The sequence below is a fragment of the Setaria italica genome, chromosome V, assembly GCF_000263155.2.
Source record: "Setaria italica strain Yugu1 chromosome V, Setaria_italica_v2.0, whole genome shotgun sequence".
Taxonomy (NCBI): domain Eukaryota; kingdom Viridiplantae; phylum Streptophyta; class Magnoliopsida; order Poales; family Poaceae; genus Setaria; species Setaria italica.
In genome coordinates this window covers 16207743-16227435 of record NC_028454.1, presented here as the reverse complement: position 1 = coordinate 16227435, position 19693 = coordinate 16207743, and the positions used below count along the sequence as shown (strand labels likewise).

At 41.3% G+C, this 19693-nt stretch overlaps 2 protein-coding genes and 1 non-coding gene across 3 annotated transcripts in view; 1 reads left to right on the top strand and 2 right to left on the bottom strand.

Annotated features, from left to right (window-relative positions):
* Positions 1 to 12746: 12746 nt before the first annotated feature.
* LOC101752598 (CASP-like protein 1E1) lies at positions 12747 to 16968 on the top strand. Its single transcript, XM_004968675.4, has 2 exons — positions 12747 to 13205; positions 16299 to 16968. Exons 1-2 carry the CDS (start codon positions 12748 to 12750, stop codon positions 16627 to 16629), a joined length of 789 nt encoding a protein of 262 aa, XP_004968732.3. The 5' UTR covers position 12747; the 3' UTR covers positions 16630 to 16968.
* Positions 16969 to 17618: 650 nt separating this feature from the next.
* On the bottom strand, positions 17619 to 17699 carry TRNAL-AAG. The gene has a single exon. It is a non-coding gene; the product is annotated as a tRNA-Leu (tRNA).
* Positions 17648 to 19693, bottom strand: part of LOC101786742 (hydroxyethylthiazole kinase) — a 3339-nt gene continuing 1293 nt past the window's right edge. Inside the window, exon 2 of the mRNA XM_004968674.3 lies at positions 17648 to 18508. Coding sequence (XP_004968731.1) covers positions 18116 to 18508 — 393 coding nt within the window. The 3' untranslated portion in view covers positions 17648 to 18115. The remainder of the gene's footprint in view (positions 18509 to 19693) is intronic.

Sequence of the window (19693 nt, the reverse complement as noted above, 5' to 3'; positions counted from 1 at the left end):
CAACATGGAGCTTTATTTTGTGGATGGATGAAATGATGATTGCTATCTTCCAGTGTAGAAGCTTAGCATATGGTGGTGGCGTGTACGTGATCTTGATCATGGAAGTATGACAAGTTTCTCACTAAGCATCACAACAATTTGACAAAGCTCAATGAGAGAACAAGCTGCATATGGGGAAGTTATGTAATAGGATCAGCATATGGCCTTGGATAGGAATTTCTCATCATTGAGGAACTTATCATTTTAGCATTTTCAAAAATAAAACTATGGATTTCAAGCGTCACATAGAACAAGATCATAGCAGCTCTATTCTACCATATCATATCTCACAACAACCTAGACATAGATCATGCTTTTTACTACTCACAAGTTTCAAGCTAAGGTTTGATCATGCAAGCCAACAAACTCAAAAACATGGGTAGGATACTAAGTTGTAACGAGACACATGAGATGAAATAAACAGAGCAACTATTCATCATTTCAACCATAGAGAATAGAACATTCTTACCATGCATAGGAAAAGCGGTAAATATTTTTGGTCTTTTTTTAATTTTTCAGATTTTTATTTATTTTTATCATGCATTTTTTGAAAGCGATAAAGATACAAGTTACCTCTCCTGTGGGGGTCCTCCCCCAAACTAGCTTCAGGCTCACTGCTGCTGGTTGGGGTTGTACCTCATCCAACGAAAGTAAGCTTTTTGCTCCTCCAGCCGCTGTTGTTGCAGTGGACTTGACAAGCTGGATGCCCATACTTGCAACGCAAGAGCACGGAAGCACAGGGCAGCATCCAAGAGGGAAAATGAATTTTCTCCAAGTCGTTGCTTCCCCTGAGTTCAAACCCACAACAAAAAAACAAATGGAGGAAGAGAGTTTCCTTACTCCTTTCTCCTATGTGAAATTGGTTGAAAGATCCTAAGAGCCAATTCAGGGGAGGAGCGAATGCCATGGTTGAGCAAGACTCTTCTCCCCCTTTACTCCCTAAAGAGCTTAGGAGAACAAATGATCAGATGATGACCGGGGGTAACAACTAGAAGTTGTTGAGGCAAGTTAGACATAAACGTGATGAACACGATCGAATTAGAGATTCGACCGGCACGTAGTAGGTCTTCATTGCTGCCCCCTTTTGTACAAACTTCCTTGTAATCATGTGAAATCATGCAAGGGAAGTATGGCAAAATTTGTTCTAGAAAAGGACTCAAAAGAATTTTCAAATGAAATCAAAATAGTTTCATTTTCAGAACTTTTTGTGAAAAGGAGAAATGGCCAGAAGAATTCCAGCATGGTTCAGCCGACCCCCTGTGGGCCCTCCTCGCAACCGCCTTTCTCCGGGTGACTGCCTGGTGGGTCCCAATGGCAGTTTTGTACCATATTTGGTGGATTGAGGTGGTTGTGATAGTTTGTGTGCCCTTCAATCAATGGGATGTCCACCTGGCAACCTCCCATTACTCAAAAGCATGTTTTCTGGATCCCTAGAGGGTGCTTTCTTCATCCTTTTGTGTTATTTCACTTGCAACCAAATATTCTCAAGGACAAGTGAAACTACATTATTCTCCATTTCTCTTGACCCCATCTCAGCCCATTTGCAAGATCTTTCCTGAATCAGCTACCGCAATGATCTCAAAAAAATCAATGAATCCCCCTTTCAACGACGAATACCTATGAAATCGAGGCAAGCGGCGGCAGATTGCGGTAGTGGCAGAGCACGGCCATAGTGGCGGGCAGCTGCAGCGGGAGGCAGCGGCTAAACTCTATCAAGGGTGGGCGCCACAAGCGACCTTGCAGTAAATGGGGAACGGCGGGTCAGCATTAGTGACACGGCATTGGATAAAGTCATAAAGGTATAGTGCGCACCCAGACAAGAAGATGGGTAGAAGTTTCCTACCCAACCTTGTTCTTGCATAAGGATGTTTTGGTGTTTGACAATACACCAAACCAGATAAACAGCCAGCCAAATGGGCATTCGAAGATTTTGAAAGATATCATAGGATGTTCCAGTGTTTGACAATACACATAACCAGATAAACAGTTAGCCAAATGGGCGTTCAAAGATTTTGAAGACATCACAGGATATTTCAATGTTTGACAATACACCAAACCAGATAAATAGCCAGCCAAATGGGTGTTCGAAGATTTTGAAAAACGTCACAGGATGTTCCGGAGTTTTACAATACATTGAACTGGATCTACATGCACATATCGGTTCATATCCTATATAACAAATGAGTTCAGATCTGATCGACTAAAACATTAACTGATTTCACTTCCCAGTCCTCATCATTGTCAGGTATAGGATTTTTATCTTCATCATGGTATTGCTAGATAGTTTCATCCTCCTCCTCATCGTCAGAATTGAATACGTCCAAATCATCCAAGCTTTGCTAGCGAATGGAAGAAACTTGATCCGCTCAAATGACAATCCACTCCTCCTCGTCAGTAATAGGCATCGGAGCCTTCGAACCATCACCAATACCATCACCACCAATATCGTCATCAACACATTCTTCAATTTCATCATCTTGATATGCAAGTACCATGCACTGGGAGCTATGTCCTGCTCATTTTCATTAAAGCTCCACAAATACCTATGCTCAAATCTTTGCACCACTCTCCATGGGTCTTGTAGGGTGTCTAGCAAGTAGAACACATTCATTTCTTGTTCAACAAAAATGTAGGGATCACTTTTGTACCATTACCTTCCAGTATTGATGCTCGGTTCCCTCTTGGTCCCTCCCAGATCATACCAATCACAGTGGAATAATACAACAGTTCGATTTATACCACGCCCTGATGAGTTATACCGCAGCTTAATAATTTCTTTTAGACAACCATAAAAAAACCAAATGGCTCACTGTTAGGAAAGCCTGCAGCCACAATCCCACTGTTCTGTGTCTTCATATTTTCCTCTCGGCCATGTGTGTGGTACCGAACATGGCCAACAAGACATGCTGAATATTTTCTTTCTCGCTTGTCTGATAAAGCTGATAATGCATATAGATCCTCGGAGACCTCTTCTTTAGGCATCTTTTCAATCTATACAACAAAACTATAGTTTTATATATAGCTTCTCGCCAGCTAATATAAGTTTGTTCTCAAAAATTAGAAAACTTACATGAGATTTAAACCATCAGGCAAATTCTTTCTGAATTCTATAGTCAATAACCTGGTCCGACACACCTTCCTCTTTTAATTGATCCTTGTATATCCTACAAAAATGCATCCATCTGAAAATTAGACTGAAATAATTGCAATACAATAATTGCATGACGGATTATGTACCCTATATATGGCTCAACCTCTTTGCAATTGTTTAGGACATACCAAACCAGCTTGTTGTAATCCAAATCAAGGAACGAAGTCTTCGCTGCTCCAAGTACATCAACATTGTGCTGGAAATAAGATAAGTCGTTTCAGGCACTCATTAAAAAACAAAGTCTTCACAAAATTTCAAGCACTCATTAGCAACATATGCTTCTACAATAGATCCTTCAGGTCTAGCCATGTTTCTCACGAAACGCTTCAATATGCAATACATCCATCCATATTGTACTGGGCCTCTTAGGATTGCTTCCTCAGGCAAATGGACAGCCAAGTGCACCATAACATCAAAGAAGGCAGGAGGAAAAATTTTCTCAAGCTTGCACAAAATTATTGGGATATATTTATTTTTAATTTCTTCAAAACATCCAACTTCAGAGTTTTGCAACATAGTTTCCAAAAGAAGTTTCCTAATTTCAAAATAGCTTAATATGTCTCTTTATCCATTAAACCATGAAGTGAAGCAAGCAAAATCCTTCGGACTAGGATATGACAATCATGAGTTTTCAGTCTTTGGAGTTTGCATCCATCAGTGGCACTACATCTTGATAAGTTAGAAGCAAATCCATCTGGGAACTTCACCTGCTTATAAAATCATAGAACGCCCCTTCTGTTTGTTTTTACCCATTGTATATGGAGCTTCTAGCATTTTGCATGACCCTCCTTCCGTAGTATTCAGCATGTGTAGATGTGGTCTAATCCCCATCTCTTTCAAATCAATCCTAGCATTAATCGTGTCCTTTGTATTCCAAGCAATTTTAAGAAATGTTCCAATACGGTTTTCGCATATGTTTTTCTCAATGTACAGGACATCAAGATTATGTGGCAGCTTCAGAGTTGTCCAATACGGCCAGTCAAACAAACAAACCTTTCAGCTCCAACACTGTCCGGGTTCCCGCTTCCTTTTCTGACCTTGAGGAGGTTTTCCTGGTTTAACATCTTTAACCTTCTCCAGTTTCTACTGAAGCTCCTCAATAGCAAATTGCTCTAGCCTCTCTCGGTTTTCAGTATTACCATCAAACTCTACTTTCTTTCTTCTCCATGGATAGCCACTTGGAAGGAAACGGTGATGGCCAATACAACATATCTTGTTCTTCAATCTCCTTGAGCAAGGATCCTTGTCACAATGAACACAAACATAATAACCTTTCGTGACTCATCCCGCCAATGTGCTCAATGCTGGATAATCATTTATGCACCATATAACCGCAACATGCAGTTTAAAGGATTGATGACTACAAGCATCGTATGCATCGACACCCTTCCAAAGGTCCAATAGCTCATCTACAAGAGGTTGCAAGAAGACATCAAAATCCTTTGATGGAGAACTCGGCCCAGGGATCAATAATGACATCATGAAGTTTGATTCTTCCATGCATACCCATGGTGGCATGTTATATGGCACAACATATACTAGCCACATACTATAGAGGTTGTCATGTTGCCAAATGGATTGAAACCATCGGTTGCAAGGCCAAGTCTAATGTTCCTAGTATCTTTTGCAAATTCCGGCCAATTTTTATCAAAGTCTTTCCATGCCTCACCATCAGCTGGATGGCTAAGCACATTGTCCACCGGTTTTTGCTTCAACTTGTGCCATTGTGCATCCTTTGCGGTTTTTGATGAAATAAACATCCTCATCATCATTGAAACCAGTGGAAAATGCTTCCATACCTTCTGAGAAATGCACTTCTTGGTGTCTGCATCTTTCTGTCTTAAATCCGCTTGACAACACACTGGGCACACATCATGTTTCACTAGCGTCTTGCGAAACAATACACAATTATTCTTGAAAACACGAATAGATTTATAGCCAAGTCCCATGGCACATATGTACTTCATTTCCTCATCGTAAGATGTCAGAACACATGCTTTTGGGAAAGCAATAAATAATACCTTCAGAATCACATTGAATGCGACATTGCTGATCCAATAGAAAGACTTGATATAAAGTAACTTCACAACAAATGTAAATTGTGTATATGTAGATCCCGGTGGCACCTTATGTTTTAAATGATCATTTATACATTCTAATATTATCCCTTCAAACTCTTTAGCATCGCACATGTCAGCTATCATTTCAGGAAATCCATCTTCTGTGCCTGCATCCTTCTCCATACCTGATATGTGTCGATTTTCCTAAACCATTTCCCGATCATCATCTTCCTGCAGAATTGCATTATCCTTAACAACCTCATCCAGTAGAATTACAATTTCCTTAACCCCATCATCCTACAGAATTGCATTTTTCTGAACCCCATTATCATGCATATTTTTATTTTCCTGAACCCTATCTTCGAATGTTTCTCCATGATGGATCCACCAAGTTTAGGTGCTTGCCATCCCAGTTCTAAGTAAGTGCATGTTCACCACTTCTACAATACATCTAGACTGATTCAGGCATCCACAACACGGGCATAGTATTTGTTCATCGTCAGAGTATCTACTCTTAACAAATTCCATGAAAACATTGCCCCCTTTCTCATACTCGGGAGTAAATAGTTGGCAACCGTGTATCCAATGTCTATCCATCTGCCAAATGCTCATTGTTTAGCTTTTGAATCAAGTAGCAGGTTGGAAGTGCCTTACATCAAAAGAGCTTAATGCGAAATGAAATTTTGGCGAATTCAACTCAAAATTACTAACTAGATTGACGTGTTGTAGCAGGGAGCTCTAGATTTGTATTGCCGTAGGATTCAGCCACCGCGGGGACCTACAGATCTCCACCGGAGTGCACCGTCCTGGCTACCTTCTCTCTGTTCTTCTTTTTCCCCTATCACGGGAGCGCGGCAGCGGGTAAACTATTTTTTGGCTACAGCGCGGGCTTTTCTGCCACCAACTATCACACTCACCTGAAACTTACCTTACATGTGGGACTCGATTGCAATAAAGACTTCCCATTTGATCGGTAATGGGTTCGACCCACGGGAGGAGCACGTTTTCCATTTTAATTTACCCCCCCTATATATCAGCTTAAACTTACATGTGGGACCCTGGTTGGTTCATGATGTTTTTGCGGACCTTATATCATCACAAAACCACCATGTAATAGCGAGTGACGATTTCTTTTTAGCTACAGTGGCAACTTTTATGATGTTCCGTAACTTTGTCACTAAATTTGCTCGGATGTGAAACTTTATGATATTTTTAGCTAGAAACATCATAGATCTATGACGAGAATAAATGTGTCATAAAATTTTCATCATAGATCGGCACATTTCTTGTAGTGTATGCAACCAAGAAGAAGAATTGGTTCCACACCTTGTTCTTTCATGCCCATTCTCATCTAAAGTCTGGGATAAGGTTAGTACATAGTCTGATGGAATGGTAGAGGTGCCTGCTCATGATATGTAAATTGAACACCGGTGGAAATCTCGCTTATCAACTTGCCAAAGAATCAAAGAAAACTGAAGGCTTCAATCTTGATCTATACTGCTTGGAACATATGGAAAGAGCAAAACCAACGGATTTTTTAGCAAAAGAGTATGCTACCGGCGCAGGTGCTAAACGAATTCAAGGCGGAGATGTTGTTATGATGGTTGGCTTGTGGAAGCCTAGAGCTTTTTTAGTTTTAATGTTAGAACTACATTTTATTGTTGAGTATGTGAGCGCTATAAGTAGGGTTGTAAACGAGTTGAGCTCGAGTGAGCTCATCACCTCAAGATTGAGCTTGTTAGAGCATCGAGTCCGAGCCGAGCCTTAAAACCATCCGAGCTTAGAACTAGGCTCAAGCTTGGCTCGTTTATGATTCGAGCTGATCTCGAGTCGAGCTTATAGCGAGTTGACCACAAGCAATTCACAAGCCTTGAGATTTATATCATTCATAAACAAAGTTCAACAAAGTCTATATAGAAATTGGACTAGAGTCATTACATTACTTATAGACATTGAGATTTGCACAGTATAATTAGGCAAAAAAATTAGAGTATATGTGTATATACACCTCATAGGTCATGGCCAATTGTAGTGCACGAGCTTACTCGAGCTTTTCGATCTAGAGCTCGAAAAGCTCATGAGCTTTGAGTTAGGTTTGAGCTTGGCTCGTTTAGAAATCGAGTCAATCTCGAACCAAGCCTAAAACAAGTCGAACACGATCGATTCACAAGCTTTGAGCTTTTTTGACACACCTAGCTATAAGCGCCTTTTTACATAATAGACTAATGTAGAAAACTCACCTGCTATTCTCCTTAAATGGCAGTGCAGTGCCCTGCAAGCTTTTGAACAAAATAATTTTTATGATAAAATAATTGGAAAATTCTCATTATATTGAAGTTTTCTGATTTTTGTTTACTTAAGATGGGAATTGCCATAGGTTTCTCAAATGCTGATAAATTAAATTCACAAGAGAAAGAGGTAAACCCGTTCGAAATTTGTGTTCCCTCGGTTCCAAATTGTAGGTCGTTTTGAGTTTCCTAGATTCATAGATATTATTATGTCTAGATAATACCTACAAAAACCAAAGGGACTCTCTACCTCCCGCTCGAGTGTTTTGGGAGGAACTGGCGCTCGAGTGCCGGAGTCCCCCAAAACACTCGATTTTTTCTGTGTTGTAGATAGAGTATTTTGGAATGTCCCAACACTCTAATTTTTTTTACCATTGGATTTGGATCAAGTGGCTATAACTAAAAGCTCCTAATGAGATTCAATTGCTATAATAATTTGAGCTTTAATAAGCTTTTTCATATATACCAAACAACAAGGTCAACAAAAAATACAAGATTTAGTGGTAACACAATAGAGTTTTGGACGGATTTATATTTGACATAATATTAAATAGATCAAGTCCTTACCTGAGCAAAAGAAGCATATATGCAGTCTTCAACTAGCTTGATGTAGCAAGCAACAGAACTACATATCAGATGACAAGCCAAATAAAATCAAACTGATCCATTCAGTGCTGTCAACAAACAGTTCTTGAAATCTTTATAGCAGAAGACACCTGCAAATAAGAAAAAGATAAAAAAAATACATTATAGACTCACTGAATTTACATGTCATAGGCTATTGTAATATGAATAAAACTATCTTGTAACCTAGCCTACATGAGACAAATTAGCAACTTAGTTGCCAAAAATATGGTTAATCAATGCAGATAACCATAAATTATTAGGATCAGTTACACAATGGACATACTATTATTAGCAAAAATAAATATATTTGTGTCCTAAACAAAATCAATTGATACCTACATATGGAGATTAACAAATGTGACCCAGATCAACCAATTAAAAAAAGGTATCTTCCATATTTAACAGATGAGAAAATAATTAGATATTATACTATAAATTCTAGATCAACAGAATAAGTTTCTGAGTGAGTAAAAATTGGGGTGAGTGAAAACCCTCAGATAACATCAAATGGAATAGATAAACAATATATCGAGCAGGAACCCAATTTTTTTTCTAAGAAAGCCAGATGCACAGTTTAATTTTTGGAGTGAGTGAAAACCCTCGGATAGCATCAAATGGAACAGATTAATTAGAATTTTACTAAAGCTTCGAGAACTACATATTAATTGTTGGGTGAGTTGAAACACCCAGATAAGTTGATATGAAAGCAAATGATATAAGATATTTTAGTATGGTTACAGAGGACACTAGAGAGAGTTCTTCAAAGCAAAAACTATTTAACCAGGGCTAACTAAATCCCCATAAAAATCATATGTTTATATACACAATGAAACAACTGTATACATGAAGCAATCATTGAATTTACATCCCATCAGTTACTGTAAAAAAAATATTAAATGATTGTATAGTTCATCAAATCACCATCCATATGTGAAGATGTAAGTTGAATATATCAAAACTGCATCAGGTAAACTACCACAAGAAATCAATTTACCTCAAGAAATCATTAACTTTACAGGTGCATTATGTTCAATATAGTTACAGTATACTCCAGAATTAGTTGAACATAGTTATCTATATCTGAATGTGCAAAAGAAAATGTGCATATACACTACAAAATAGTTTGCAATAAATAGATTGAACATTAATATTTAGAACATACACCTTGGAATGCATACTTGCTGACTCGAACATGGTTGAAAAGCAAAGTCGTAACCTGTATAGAGAATAGCGTGAATAGGTTAAAAAATATTTTTATGACAATGAATAGTAGACAATCAGGTGAAATAATCTGATACAAATGAAAGTTCTAAAAAACAAGCATCCTAACGTTCAACAAAACATCCTAAGAAGAGAAATTTGTCAATAAACTGACATAATAGAATGAAAAGCATCCTAATAGGAGAAATTTATCGAAGATCAGAAGCAAAGCAGGCAATAAGAAGAGAAGCTCTAAGGGAGCACGTCTCCTCCTCCAAAAGGAAAATCTAAAAAGAAGAAACCACGATGAAGATCCAAGAAGACACAGGGCAGAGAGGGGAAAAAGGTCTCCATCAAAAGAGACCTAGGGCAAAATACCTCGTTTGATGTAAGAGTAGGGCACATTTTATTCCCATTGCTTTCTTCTATCAAAACACCATGGATCTCATAGATAACAAATATGGAATCAACTCATGTGGATCTATTGTGTGTGTACATATTCTTTTATGCAAAACAACAAATATGGATTAAAACATACTAAACATCTGGAATCACTAGTTAAAACTAGCTAAGAAAATAAAACATTCTGCAATACATGAGCACAGAATTCTAGATCTATTCTAAGCTGCATGAAACTTAATTTGCCAACAATGCATGCATGCACCTTACTTAATTTAATAAAGATGATTGTACCATGCTGATTAAAATGAGCATCTCTGCGGTTCAAATTCTGAAAACCAACACTAAGAATAACTCTATACTAGTGCATATCTTGCAAGAGCATGATAGCATACATGAACTGCATGTCCATTAAACACATCCTGCTGAATCACCCAAAAAGAAAACTAAAAGCAGGACATAAAACTAGCCAGAGCATTAGATCAATGGAAATCACAAATAGATCATCAGCAACATTGGTTAAGATACTATTTTGCAGGATATTTGTCACCAAAGTAACCGAGGTGATGTTTCAATGATAAAAAAAACCATAAGTCGGAGGAGAAGAATTTAACATGATGTATAGTCAATATATGTTTTTACTAGGAGGATATAATGGGCTTTTGATAGAACATATAAGTAATTCACAATAAGAGCATCAAAATAGTTGTTACCATGTATAATTTACCAAATACATATCTATTATTTAAATTTACATTAGTTGGATCTAAAAATTACACTAGCAAATGTGATATAATTATAGTACTGGTGCTATGTATATTAAAACAAATCATAATCTGGTCTTGAATTTGCAGAGTGCAACAAGACCATACACATCCTTAGTTTTAGGAGATTTCAGAGCAAAAGTAAGGATAAAATAAGGATTACTAGCATTTCAAGCATATGATTCTAGGAGATTACCAGAAGAAGAGGACGACTTCATTTCAGCATGAAAATGACATGGGCAGAGTAAACATGGAATATCACAATAAGCACTTGAAAACTTTAGAAATAAAATGCAAAAACATCAATATTAAACAACATGGGGATAACATACAGACATCAGACTGAATTTCATTGTCAGAAGTAAGGCATATCAGAAATAAATACTTGGTAACTGTGAACATTGTACATCCTCACTCCTCAGGGTCTTCAGATTCCCACTAGTTAAATCAACTACATGAGAAGAGTGTTTCCAGACCATCTGAAATTAAAAACAGCCCATTTAAACAAAATACATAACTAGGAATTGCATTTGGACATGTAATTGAAAATATCAAAAAGAGAATGCATGGGAAACTTAATCAGTTAAATAATACTAGAATCACAGCATAAGTTGTTGCATACAGCAGCCAAGGGTAGTATACTATACACCAATTTTGCAAGGAAAATGTATAATGCACCTTACTGCACAATATGTAAAGCAAAAAATAGAATGAACTATAACGACAAGTAACCTGATTAAAATGTCTATTAGCAAATACAAGTTAGGCAAAATCAAAGCATATAAAATCGCAATGATAGTTTTAAACGATAAAATCTTGAGGCATACAATAATTATTTCACACTGAATTTAAAAAATCATAGCATACGCACAATCACAAACCTAAGCATGTACCAACCAGTTATAAATCTACTTGACCCAAATCATTTCAGGCTTTTATAGCACACAGATCCAAAATCATCTACAAGCAAACGAATCAGCAAAGAGTACGCATCTAAACATCAAATCCTACATAAATGGAAAATTGTTGAATAACTAAACAAATTCAGTAGGCAAAACCCTCAAGATGATTAAGAGGGTGTTTGGATACGAGGTGCTAAACTTTAGCAGGGTCACATCGGATGTTCGGATGCTAATTAGAAGGACTAAACATGAGCGAATTATAAAACTAATTGCACAGATGGAGTCTAATTCGCAAGACGAATCTATTAAAGCTAATTAATCCATCATTAGCAAATGGTTACTGTAGCACCACATTATCAAATCATGGACTAATTAGGCTTAATAGATTCGTCTCGCGAATTAGACTCCATATGTGGAATTAGTTTTGTAATTAGACTATGTTTAATACTCCTAATTAGTATCCAAACATTCTATGTGACATGTGCTAAAGTTTAGCAGGGTGTATCCAAACACCCTCTAAATCATCAATCAAAAAATGACGCACCACCCCAAAGGGACAGCAAAAACATGTGAATCCACAACTGAAGAAATAGATCCATGAATCATGAGAGATGTTGCCTACCGAATCGACTCCTAACCACTGAACTTAACAAGAAGAACATCAAACTAATTCCTGACTGGGGTTCGAATCATCCACAAAACAGGTTCAAAATCCAGAACCCAAACTAAACAGAGCATGCGGAACTCATTTACTAGGCACGAATTGGGGAAACTCAACAAGGGAAATGAAAAATCGATCGAAATCGATAAACCCTAACACTATCACCTACCTGGGAGGAGAGCTCGAGAAAGAACAGGCTCGTAAGACAGAAATGAAAAGCGGAAGAGGAAAAGTTGTTGGCGAGGGATAAGAAATGGCTTCGGTTACCAAAAATTCAAAACACAGTCTCTATGACAAGCTGGCCCATTTGTCAACGAAAACAACAAACAAAGCAACTAACAGAAAACAATAAACAAAGCAACCAACAGAGCAGAACCGGGTACATCAGAGAGTAGATAAATCGAGTGCTGGCTGATCGGACAGGAGACAAAGAGTACTGGGATGAAATGCTCAAGCGTCGTATAGAATTCTCGAAACCAAGACGATCTACAATTTGAAATGGAGTAGGAAATAATTTGAAATGGAGTAGGAAAGAAATAAAGGAACCAACCCATCCAGCATCTCACTCTTTCATTTTGCGAAACCAGCGAGTGCGAACCGTGTCCATCGTGCCGAACCCCCCACCACCCTTTTCCGCCATAAATACCCCACGTACGATGCGACCAACCGTACCCAACAGCACTCCTCTACTACCTCGCCTTCCTCACCAGCCCACACCACGCTCCCCTGCCACAGACCGCGCGCACGCGCCTCGCCCCGCCCGCCTACCCAGGGCCGATCGAGCGAGGAGAACCGCCGGCCGGCCGGTCATGGAGACGTCGCGCGTGAAGCCCGGGTTCAACGGCGTGGCGGCCGGGGGCTTTGACGGCAGCAGCCGCCGGGCCGGCGGCTACATGGGCGGCGTGGTGAGCGCCCCCGCGGCTGGCGGCAGGGGAGCGCCGGTGGACGCGTGCGGCGTGGCGCTGCGCGCGTTCGTGCTGGCGGCGACGCTGGTGGCCGCGGTGGTGATGGGCGTGGACCGGCAGACGAGGACCATCCAGATCACGCTCGCCGACACGCTGCCGCCGCTGGAGGTGCCCGTCACCGCCAAGTGGTCCTACTCCTCCGCTTTCGTGTAAGTCTCGGAGCTCCCCGCTCGCTCGCTCTCTATCTCCACCGCTAGCTGCTTGCTCATCTCTTTGTCCTCGTAGCGCTATCTTGCTGGCTTTGGGGCCACACTCCTCAATTTCATAAACTGCAGCTCGTCCAGTCGATCTTTTTTTATCTTTCCTTTTTTTTTCCTTTTATCCGGTTTAGAGTGTTTTTTTATCGTCGTGATATGCAACCCCAGGCTAGCTAGCTAGTGACACACCCACTCATTATACAGGACAAGTTAAATTATTAAGAATGTAATTAAGGATGCCTCGTACTCGAAAATGCGTGGGTCGATAATTATTATGTAGTACGTCTTATCAATAATGTTACTCCTTTTCATCAGTATAGTAACCCAAAATTATTTCTGGTGCATGCACTTCCCCAATTTGAAACCAAATAGCTTGTCTCTGCCCCCCGCATATCCACATGTGAGTATGTCACACATCCTGCCACACTGCATCTGTCCGGTCTCTACGCTTGCTGCTGCTGCATTTAAATATACGTCGTCCTTCAATTCCTAGAGAAAGATCGAGATATACAACTACAATTATATAGATATAGAGAGAGACGTATATATGGGCGCAGTAGGTTCCAGATAAGAGCCAGTGCATATACTCCGCACACCAGCATAAGGGCTCGAGGACTTTCACCGCCGATCATGGTGTTCCATACGTGTCCTCCCCTATTTCTAGCATGCACGGGTACGTGCATATCTTCTTCTGAGAATACACATCCCGTCGACATCTCTAGCTAGCTACAGTACCTAGGGATGGACCAGGCGAGGAAGGAAGGAAGGAACAGACAAACAAAATGCTTTCGCGACGGCGATCGGCGCGCGAATGCGTGATCCAATTCCCATCCCCTGCTCGCCCACCGCCAGCCACTGGCCTAGCTCCACTCAAATTGTCGCTGGTCCTTTGATTCCACGTACGTGCAAAACAAGCGGAGAATAGATTGTTTCTCTTTCCCCTACCTAAAAAGAAACTTTGGTGTGTACTATACCACTTTGGTAGTGTAGATAAGGGTGCCGCGACAAAATTGAATTCTGAAACGTTACTTTATCCAGGCAACTGGATTTACTTGGTCGGAACATAAAGTAGGTTTGAATTTTGTATAAGCATTAGTTGGTTGGTAGAGAATGAAGCTAGATCGAGTAGCATGGTGTGTCACCAAGTACTAGTAGCCGTACATGGTTAATGTATTCCATTATTTGGAAATTTATCGTGATCCACTTTACTTAAATGAATCATAAAACATCGATTAAATCAGTATATAAGGATCTAGAGGCGGTAACAATCTTAGGCCTCGCGGAGTTGGTGGTGAAACTCTCTCGATCGGGCTAAGAGTTTGGTATAGACAGAGCTGAACTTATCAGTAGTAGCGTGAGAGGTTACACTTATCTACCACTAGTCAATGGGCGCATGCGTACGTCATCCAGTCTCTCTAGATGGCCTAGCTAGAAATTAATATGACCACACTCTCCACCTATACGGAGTATGTGGCCAGCGAGCAATCTCGATGGCGGACGAGCGTATATGACCTGGCGAGCGACGGGGATGCGTGGCGCTTTCAGCGCACCACGTGGCTTGTCCGTACCATTATTGGCCCCAAGATATAGCCGTGAGCTGATGCGTGGTGATGGATGGATCCATCGATGTCTCGCTCTCAACCCCGGCACCGACCCATCATCATCTGCGTGGGAACTAGGGGGCCTGGGGCCCCACGTGCAGTGGGTGATCCAGAACGAATTCCTGATGAGCTCCGAGCGACCACCGGTTCGGCCTTTACAAAAAGTTGGAAACGGATACGGCGGATCGGATAGAGATTTCACATTTGGGGATCGCTCTTGATGGGCCACCTCATTTCGGCCTTGTTTAGTTGTCTAACTTTGGGTAACTAAAATTCCTGTAGCAATACTGTAACGTTTCGTTTGTATTTATGAATTATTGTCCAAATATTGACTAATTAGACTCAAAAGATTCGTCTCGCAAAGTACAACAAAACTGTGCAATTAGTTTTTGATTTCGTCTACATTCAGTACTCCATGCATGTACCGCAAGTTTGATGTAATGGGGAATCTTCTTTTTGCATAGTGCCAAAGTTGGGATTTTGAAGTGAACTAAACATAGCCTTCGTTTCGATCAGCCGTGCGGTTGCGTGTGTGAGGAGGTGCTGCGGATCTGGGCTGGACTTGATCGATGGGCGATGCTCTGTTTCCTCCACCGGGTGCTATTAGCCGCGAAAACGAAAAGACCTCTCCGGCATCCCGCGCAAAGATCGATTAGCCACGATAGATCGAGGTGAAAACGGTGAAAACCGAGATGTGCACGCAAAGGAGGGTCTGTTTGGTACTTATTTTTACGGAAGCTGATTTTTTATAGCTGATTCTTTGGTATAAGTGATTCTGGCTGAAAGTGATTTTATTTGATTCTCTAACATAAATTTTTAAAATCTGGATAGAGAATTACTCTACAAAATTAGAAGAAGTTACCTTTTCAGCTCCCAACGTGTTTGTTCATTTTAGAGAATCAATTCACAGAATCAGTAGAGAATCACTTCTCTTCGAAAAATCATTTTAGAGAATCAATTCACAGAATCAGTAGAGAATCACTTCTCTCCAAAAAACTATTTGGTAGAGCTCCTGCTGGATTCAGCAGAGAATCAACTCAGATCTTTCGAACGCACCTGAAGATAATAATGCATCAGATGCCACGACTAGCAACGACTAGAATGTGGGACAAATATTTGAAAGTTCACTCGGATTAGCAGGGGATCTGCTAAAGAAACACTAGCTGATTCAGGGAATCGTGACGGTTCGGATAAATGTCGATCGAGTCTGAAACCGAGATAGATCTACCACGATCGATACAACGAATGCATCTCTCGTTTTCGTGAAAAACAGAAAAACATCTCTCGTTTTCACTCACCGGTCACAGCCAGCGACAGTACAAGCACCTTTACTCTTTTTTTTTCATTTTTCTTGATGACGGAATTCACCTGAACTCAGTGAACACACAACAGAGGACTGATGCCACGCGCGCGGTTCCTGCACGCACACATACCATATATGCAGGTACTTCGTGGTGGCGAACGCGATGGTGTGCGTCTTCTCGGCGTTGGCGCTGGCGACGTGCCGGCGGCGCGGCGCGGTGGTGCCGGTGATGGTGGGGGACCTGCTGGCGCTGGCGCTGCTCTTCTCGGCGGTGGGGGCGGCCGCGGAGTTCGGCATCCTCGGGGAGCGCGGCAACTCGCACGTGCGCTGGGCCAAGGTCTGCAACGTCTACGGCGCCTTCTGCGAGCGCGCCATGGCCGCCGTCATCGTCTCCCTGCTCGCCGCCTTCGCCAACCTTGTCATGCTCATGCTCACCATTCTCACCATCCACAAGAGCTCCTCCTACTATTAGGAGAAAGGGATCATATCATATATATGTTGACGTGGAGCTTGCTGATGCAGCTGGTGATCGACTCAAGATATACTAGCTGCCAATTATATTGGAGGCGGTAATTAGATGGACACAGATTATATCAGCTTGGAACTTTCGAGGCAAGTCATCGATCAGTAGTAGTAATAACTAGATAGCAAGATGTATGCGAATCATAACCGTTTTGTCACTGGCAATGCTTCTGAATTTGTAGAGTTGGAAGGAACATCATGCTAAGCTTGACTTCATTCGATCTCAGCCCATTCCTGTCCTAGTTGGGCTGGGCCCGGCATGCGTTCTACTAAGCCCTGTTTCAGATGATTTCTTGTTCACCGAACTATAACGAAGTATGCAGAGAAATAGAGGTTCGGTTGTGATGGCTGTGGCTATGCTGAAGCTGAAGCTGCTGCAGCTGCTACAGCACTTGTAGCCAGCTGCCAGAAACTCCAGCCATATTCATTCAGTGATGCAGCTTGCTATAGACCTGCAGCCGAACAGCTAAGCTGTACAGCTGCAGCCGAACAGCTAAGCTGTACAGCTGCAGCTGCAGCCACCAAAGAAGCATAACCGAACACAGCCAGAATCAGTTCAGATGCCACAGACGCAATAATTGCCGCAACGTTCGTTAAAAAAAAAATTGCCGCAGCATTCAGTGATGCAGCTTGCTATAGACCTGCAGCCGAACAGCTAAGCTGTACAGCTGCAGCCGAACAGCTAAGCTGTACAGCTGCAGCTGCAGCCACCAAAGAAGCATAACCGAACACAGCCAGAATCAGTTCAGATGCCACAGACGCAATAATTGCCGCAACGTTCGTTAAAAAAAAATTGCCGCAGCATTCCTTCAAAAAAAAAAGTTCGCCGCAAGCAAAACGCTGAAGGAAACATGGCTAGGGAAAAGACGGGATTCCACATTTGCGTGGGAATACCGGAATATACAACCAAAATCAGCAAGGAAAAATAAAAAAATAATGTGTTGAGAGTGGGATTTGAACCCACGCCCTTTCGGACCAGAACCTTAATCTGGCGCCTTAGACCAACTCGGCCATCTCAACAATGTTGTTTGTAGCCTGTTACAGACACTTATTTAATTAACTTTTTTTCATATGTCCCCGCCCACTCCAACAGGCTTAAAGGCAAGCGACAAGCAAACAAAACACACATCCGGTGATACATTTTCGTTTTTGACTTGTCAAGAACAAACTTCCTCACATACCAACAGCAACAAACAAACAGAACAGCATCCAGTGATATTGCATTCTACTAAAACCCTGCAGCTGAAGCACGAAATACAGTCCCGATCACAAGAGTGTTTATATGGTTTACTGGACGAGCAACGAGCCAACGACCAATTGACCGATTTGCTTCATATCACGGATTCATGGTTTGTGAAGACAGAAATCAAACTCAACCTGCTCATTATTCCAACAACTCTGCGTTTACCTAGTGGTGGCCATGGCAGGCGTGTATATCATGGTCGTAGAGCAATCTTGACTCGAGAGGTAACTGTTTCCTCATCGAGGCAGTAGAGAGTGTCAATGAGGTGCATCCTGAGAGAGGCAGGGCCCTTGGATGACTCCATCCCGATCTCTCCCGCCAGGCCAAAGATGGCAAGAGCGCATGCTGCCGCAACAAGAGCATCTGAAGGTTCGATGGCAACAAAAGCTGCAATGAGGGCGGTCACGGCGCACCCTGTTGCTGTGATCTTCTGCATCATGGGTACACCGTTACTTGCTCCGACAACCTGCTCCCCGTTGGTGATGAAATCAACAGCTCCAGATACCGCAACGACAGAACCGCTGGACAGTGCTAATGCTTTTGCTGCTTCAAGGGCATCCACAGACTCATGTGAACTGTCGGCGCCCTGCAATTTGATCTGATCAGAAATTGATTCCGATGGCAACAAGATGGAAAAAAATATACTGGTAATGGTATGTGCGTTGCTAATCTGCACATAACAGAGTGAAGGATCTACATATATTCTTGGGATCCTAAAAAGGTCTAAACTAAGGGGGCGTTTGGATCCAAAGGATTCTATAATCCAGAATTAAAAAAATCAAAATCTGAACCAAACAAACTAGATTGTGGTGTAGGATTCTAGAATCTCCACCCATAATCCATTCTCCTCTTCCCTAGCTTTTTTTGGGATTCTTGGATGACAAATTACGATTTTGCCACCTCCAACTTTTAGAAAGGTGAATGAGCCAAGGGTATTGTAGTCATTTTACCTTTCTAACCCACCCACTATCGAGATTATAATCTGAGAATCCAGACAAACTAGCTTTTTATTATTTTGAATTCAGATTGGATAATCACTTTCTCCTTTCTAGATTGGTCAAGGTAGGATTTAGAAATGATACTTCATAACATTCATCAGACTACACAAGTACACATGTTTAGCAATTAGCATAGGCCACTTCAGATAGCATTCTGAATGTGAAAAGTGAAAAGCAACGAATAAACAACCATGTGGATAAGATCAGCCAATGGAACAGTAGGAGAGGAGCAACGGTTTATAGTTCCGTCTTTTTTGTTTTTTAGCCATTTTTGCGAAAGATTCTCACAAATACGCCCCTGGCGGAATCAATTCCAAAAATGGACCCTTAGCTTGGCGCCAAGGTCCATGCGCAGCTGCTAACGCGGATGCCGACGTGGCGCCATCCATGATGGCGCCAAGCCTTGGCGCCGTGGATCTTGGCGCCAAGCAATTTACCCCATGCCTCCTGGCGTTTCGAACGAAACAAGTATAATTATTCCGAGAAGTGTGCAACAAACTACGCTCTAGTTCAACTGGTTAGGACGTGGGCTTCTTATCCCAAAGAGAGAAGCGAGCCTAATAGCGTGGCTATAAGAATTGAATGGCATCAAATAAACCAATATCTAATAGAATCGAATTATCATTCTCCGCACCCCCATGGAACTTAAGAAAAGGCTCAATATCCCAATCTTTGGAAAAGTGTGGAAATGCCCAATTCTCAGCCTAAAATAAGGCCGACATTCCCATTAAAAAGGATTCCCAGTTCCCTTAAGACCCAAAGGGGCCCTTTGA

Excerpts from the sequence above, each read along its gene's own strand:
- LOC101752598 (XM_004968675.4), top strand. The coding sequence starts at position 12,748 with ATGCGACCAACCGTACCCAACAGCACTCCTCTACTACCTCGCCTTCCT. Across the intron at positions 13,206-16,298 it reads TCCTACTCCTCCGCTTTCGT|GTACTTCGTGGTGGCGAACG; the intron begins GTAAGTCTCGGA and ends CCATATATGCAG.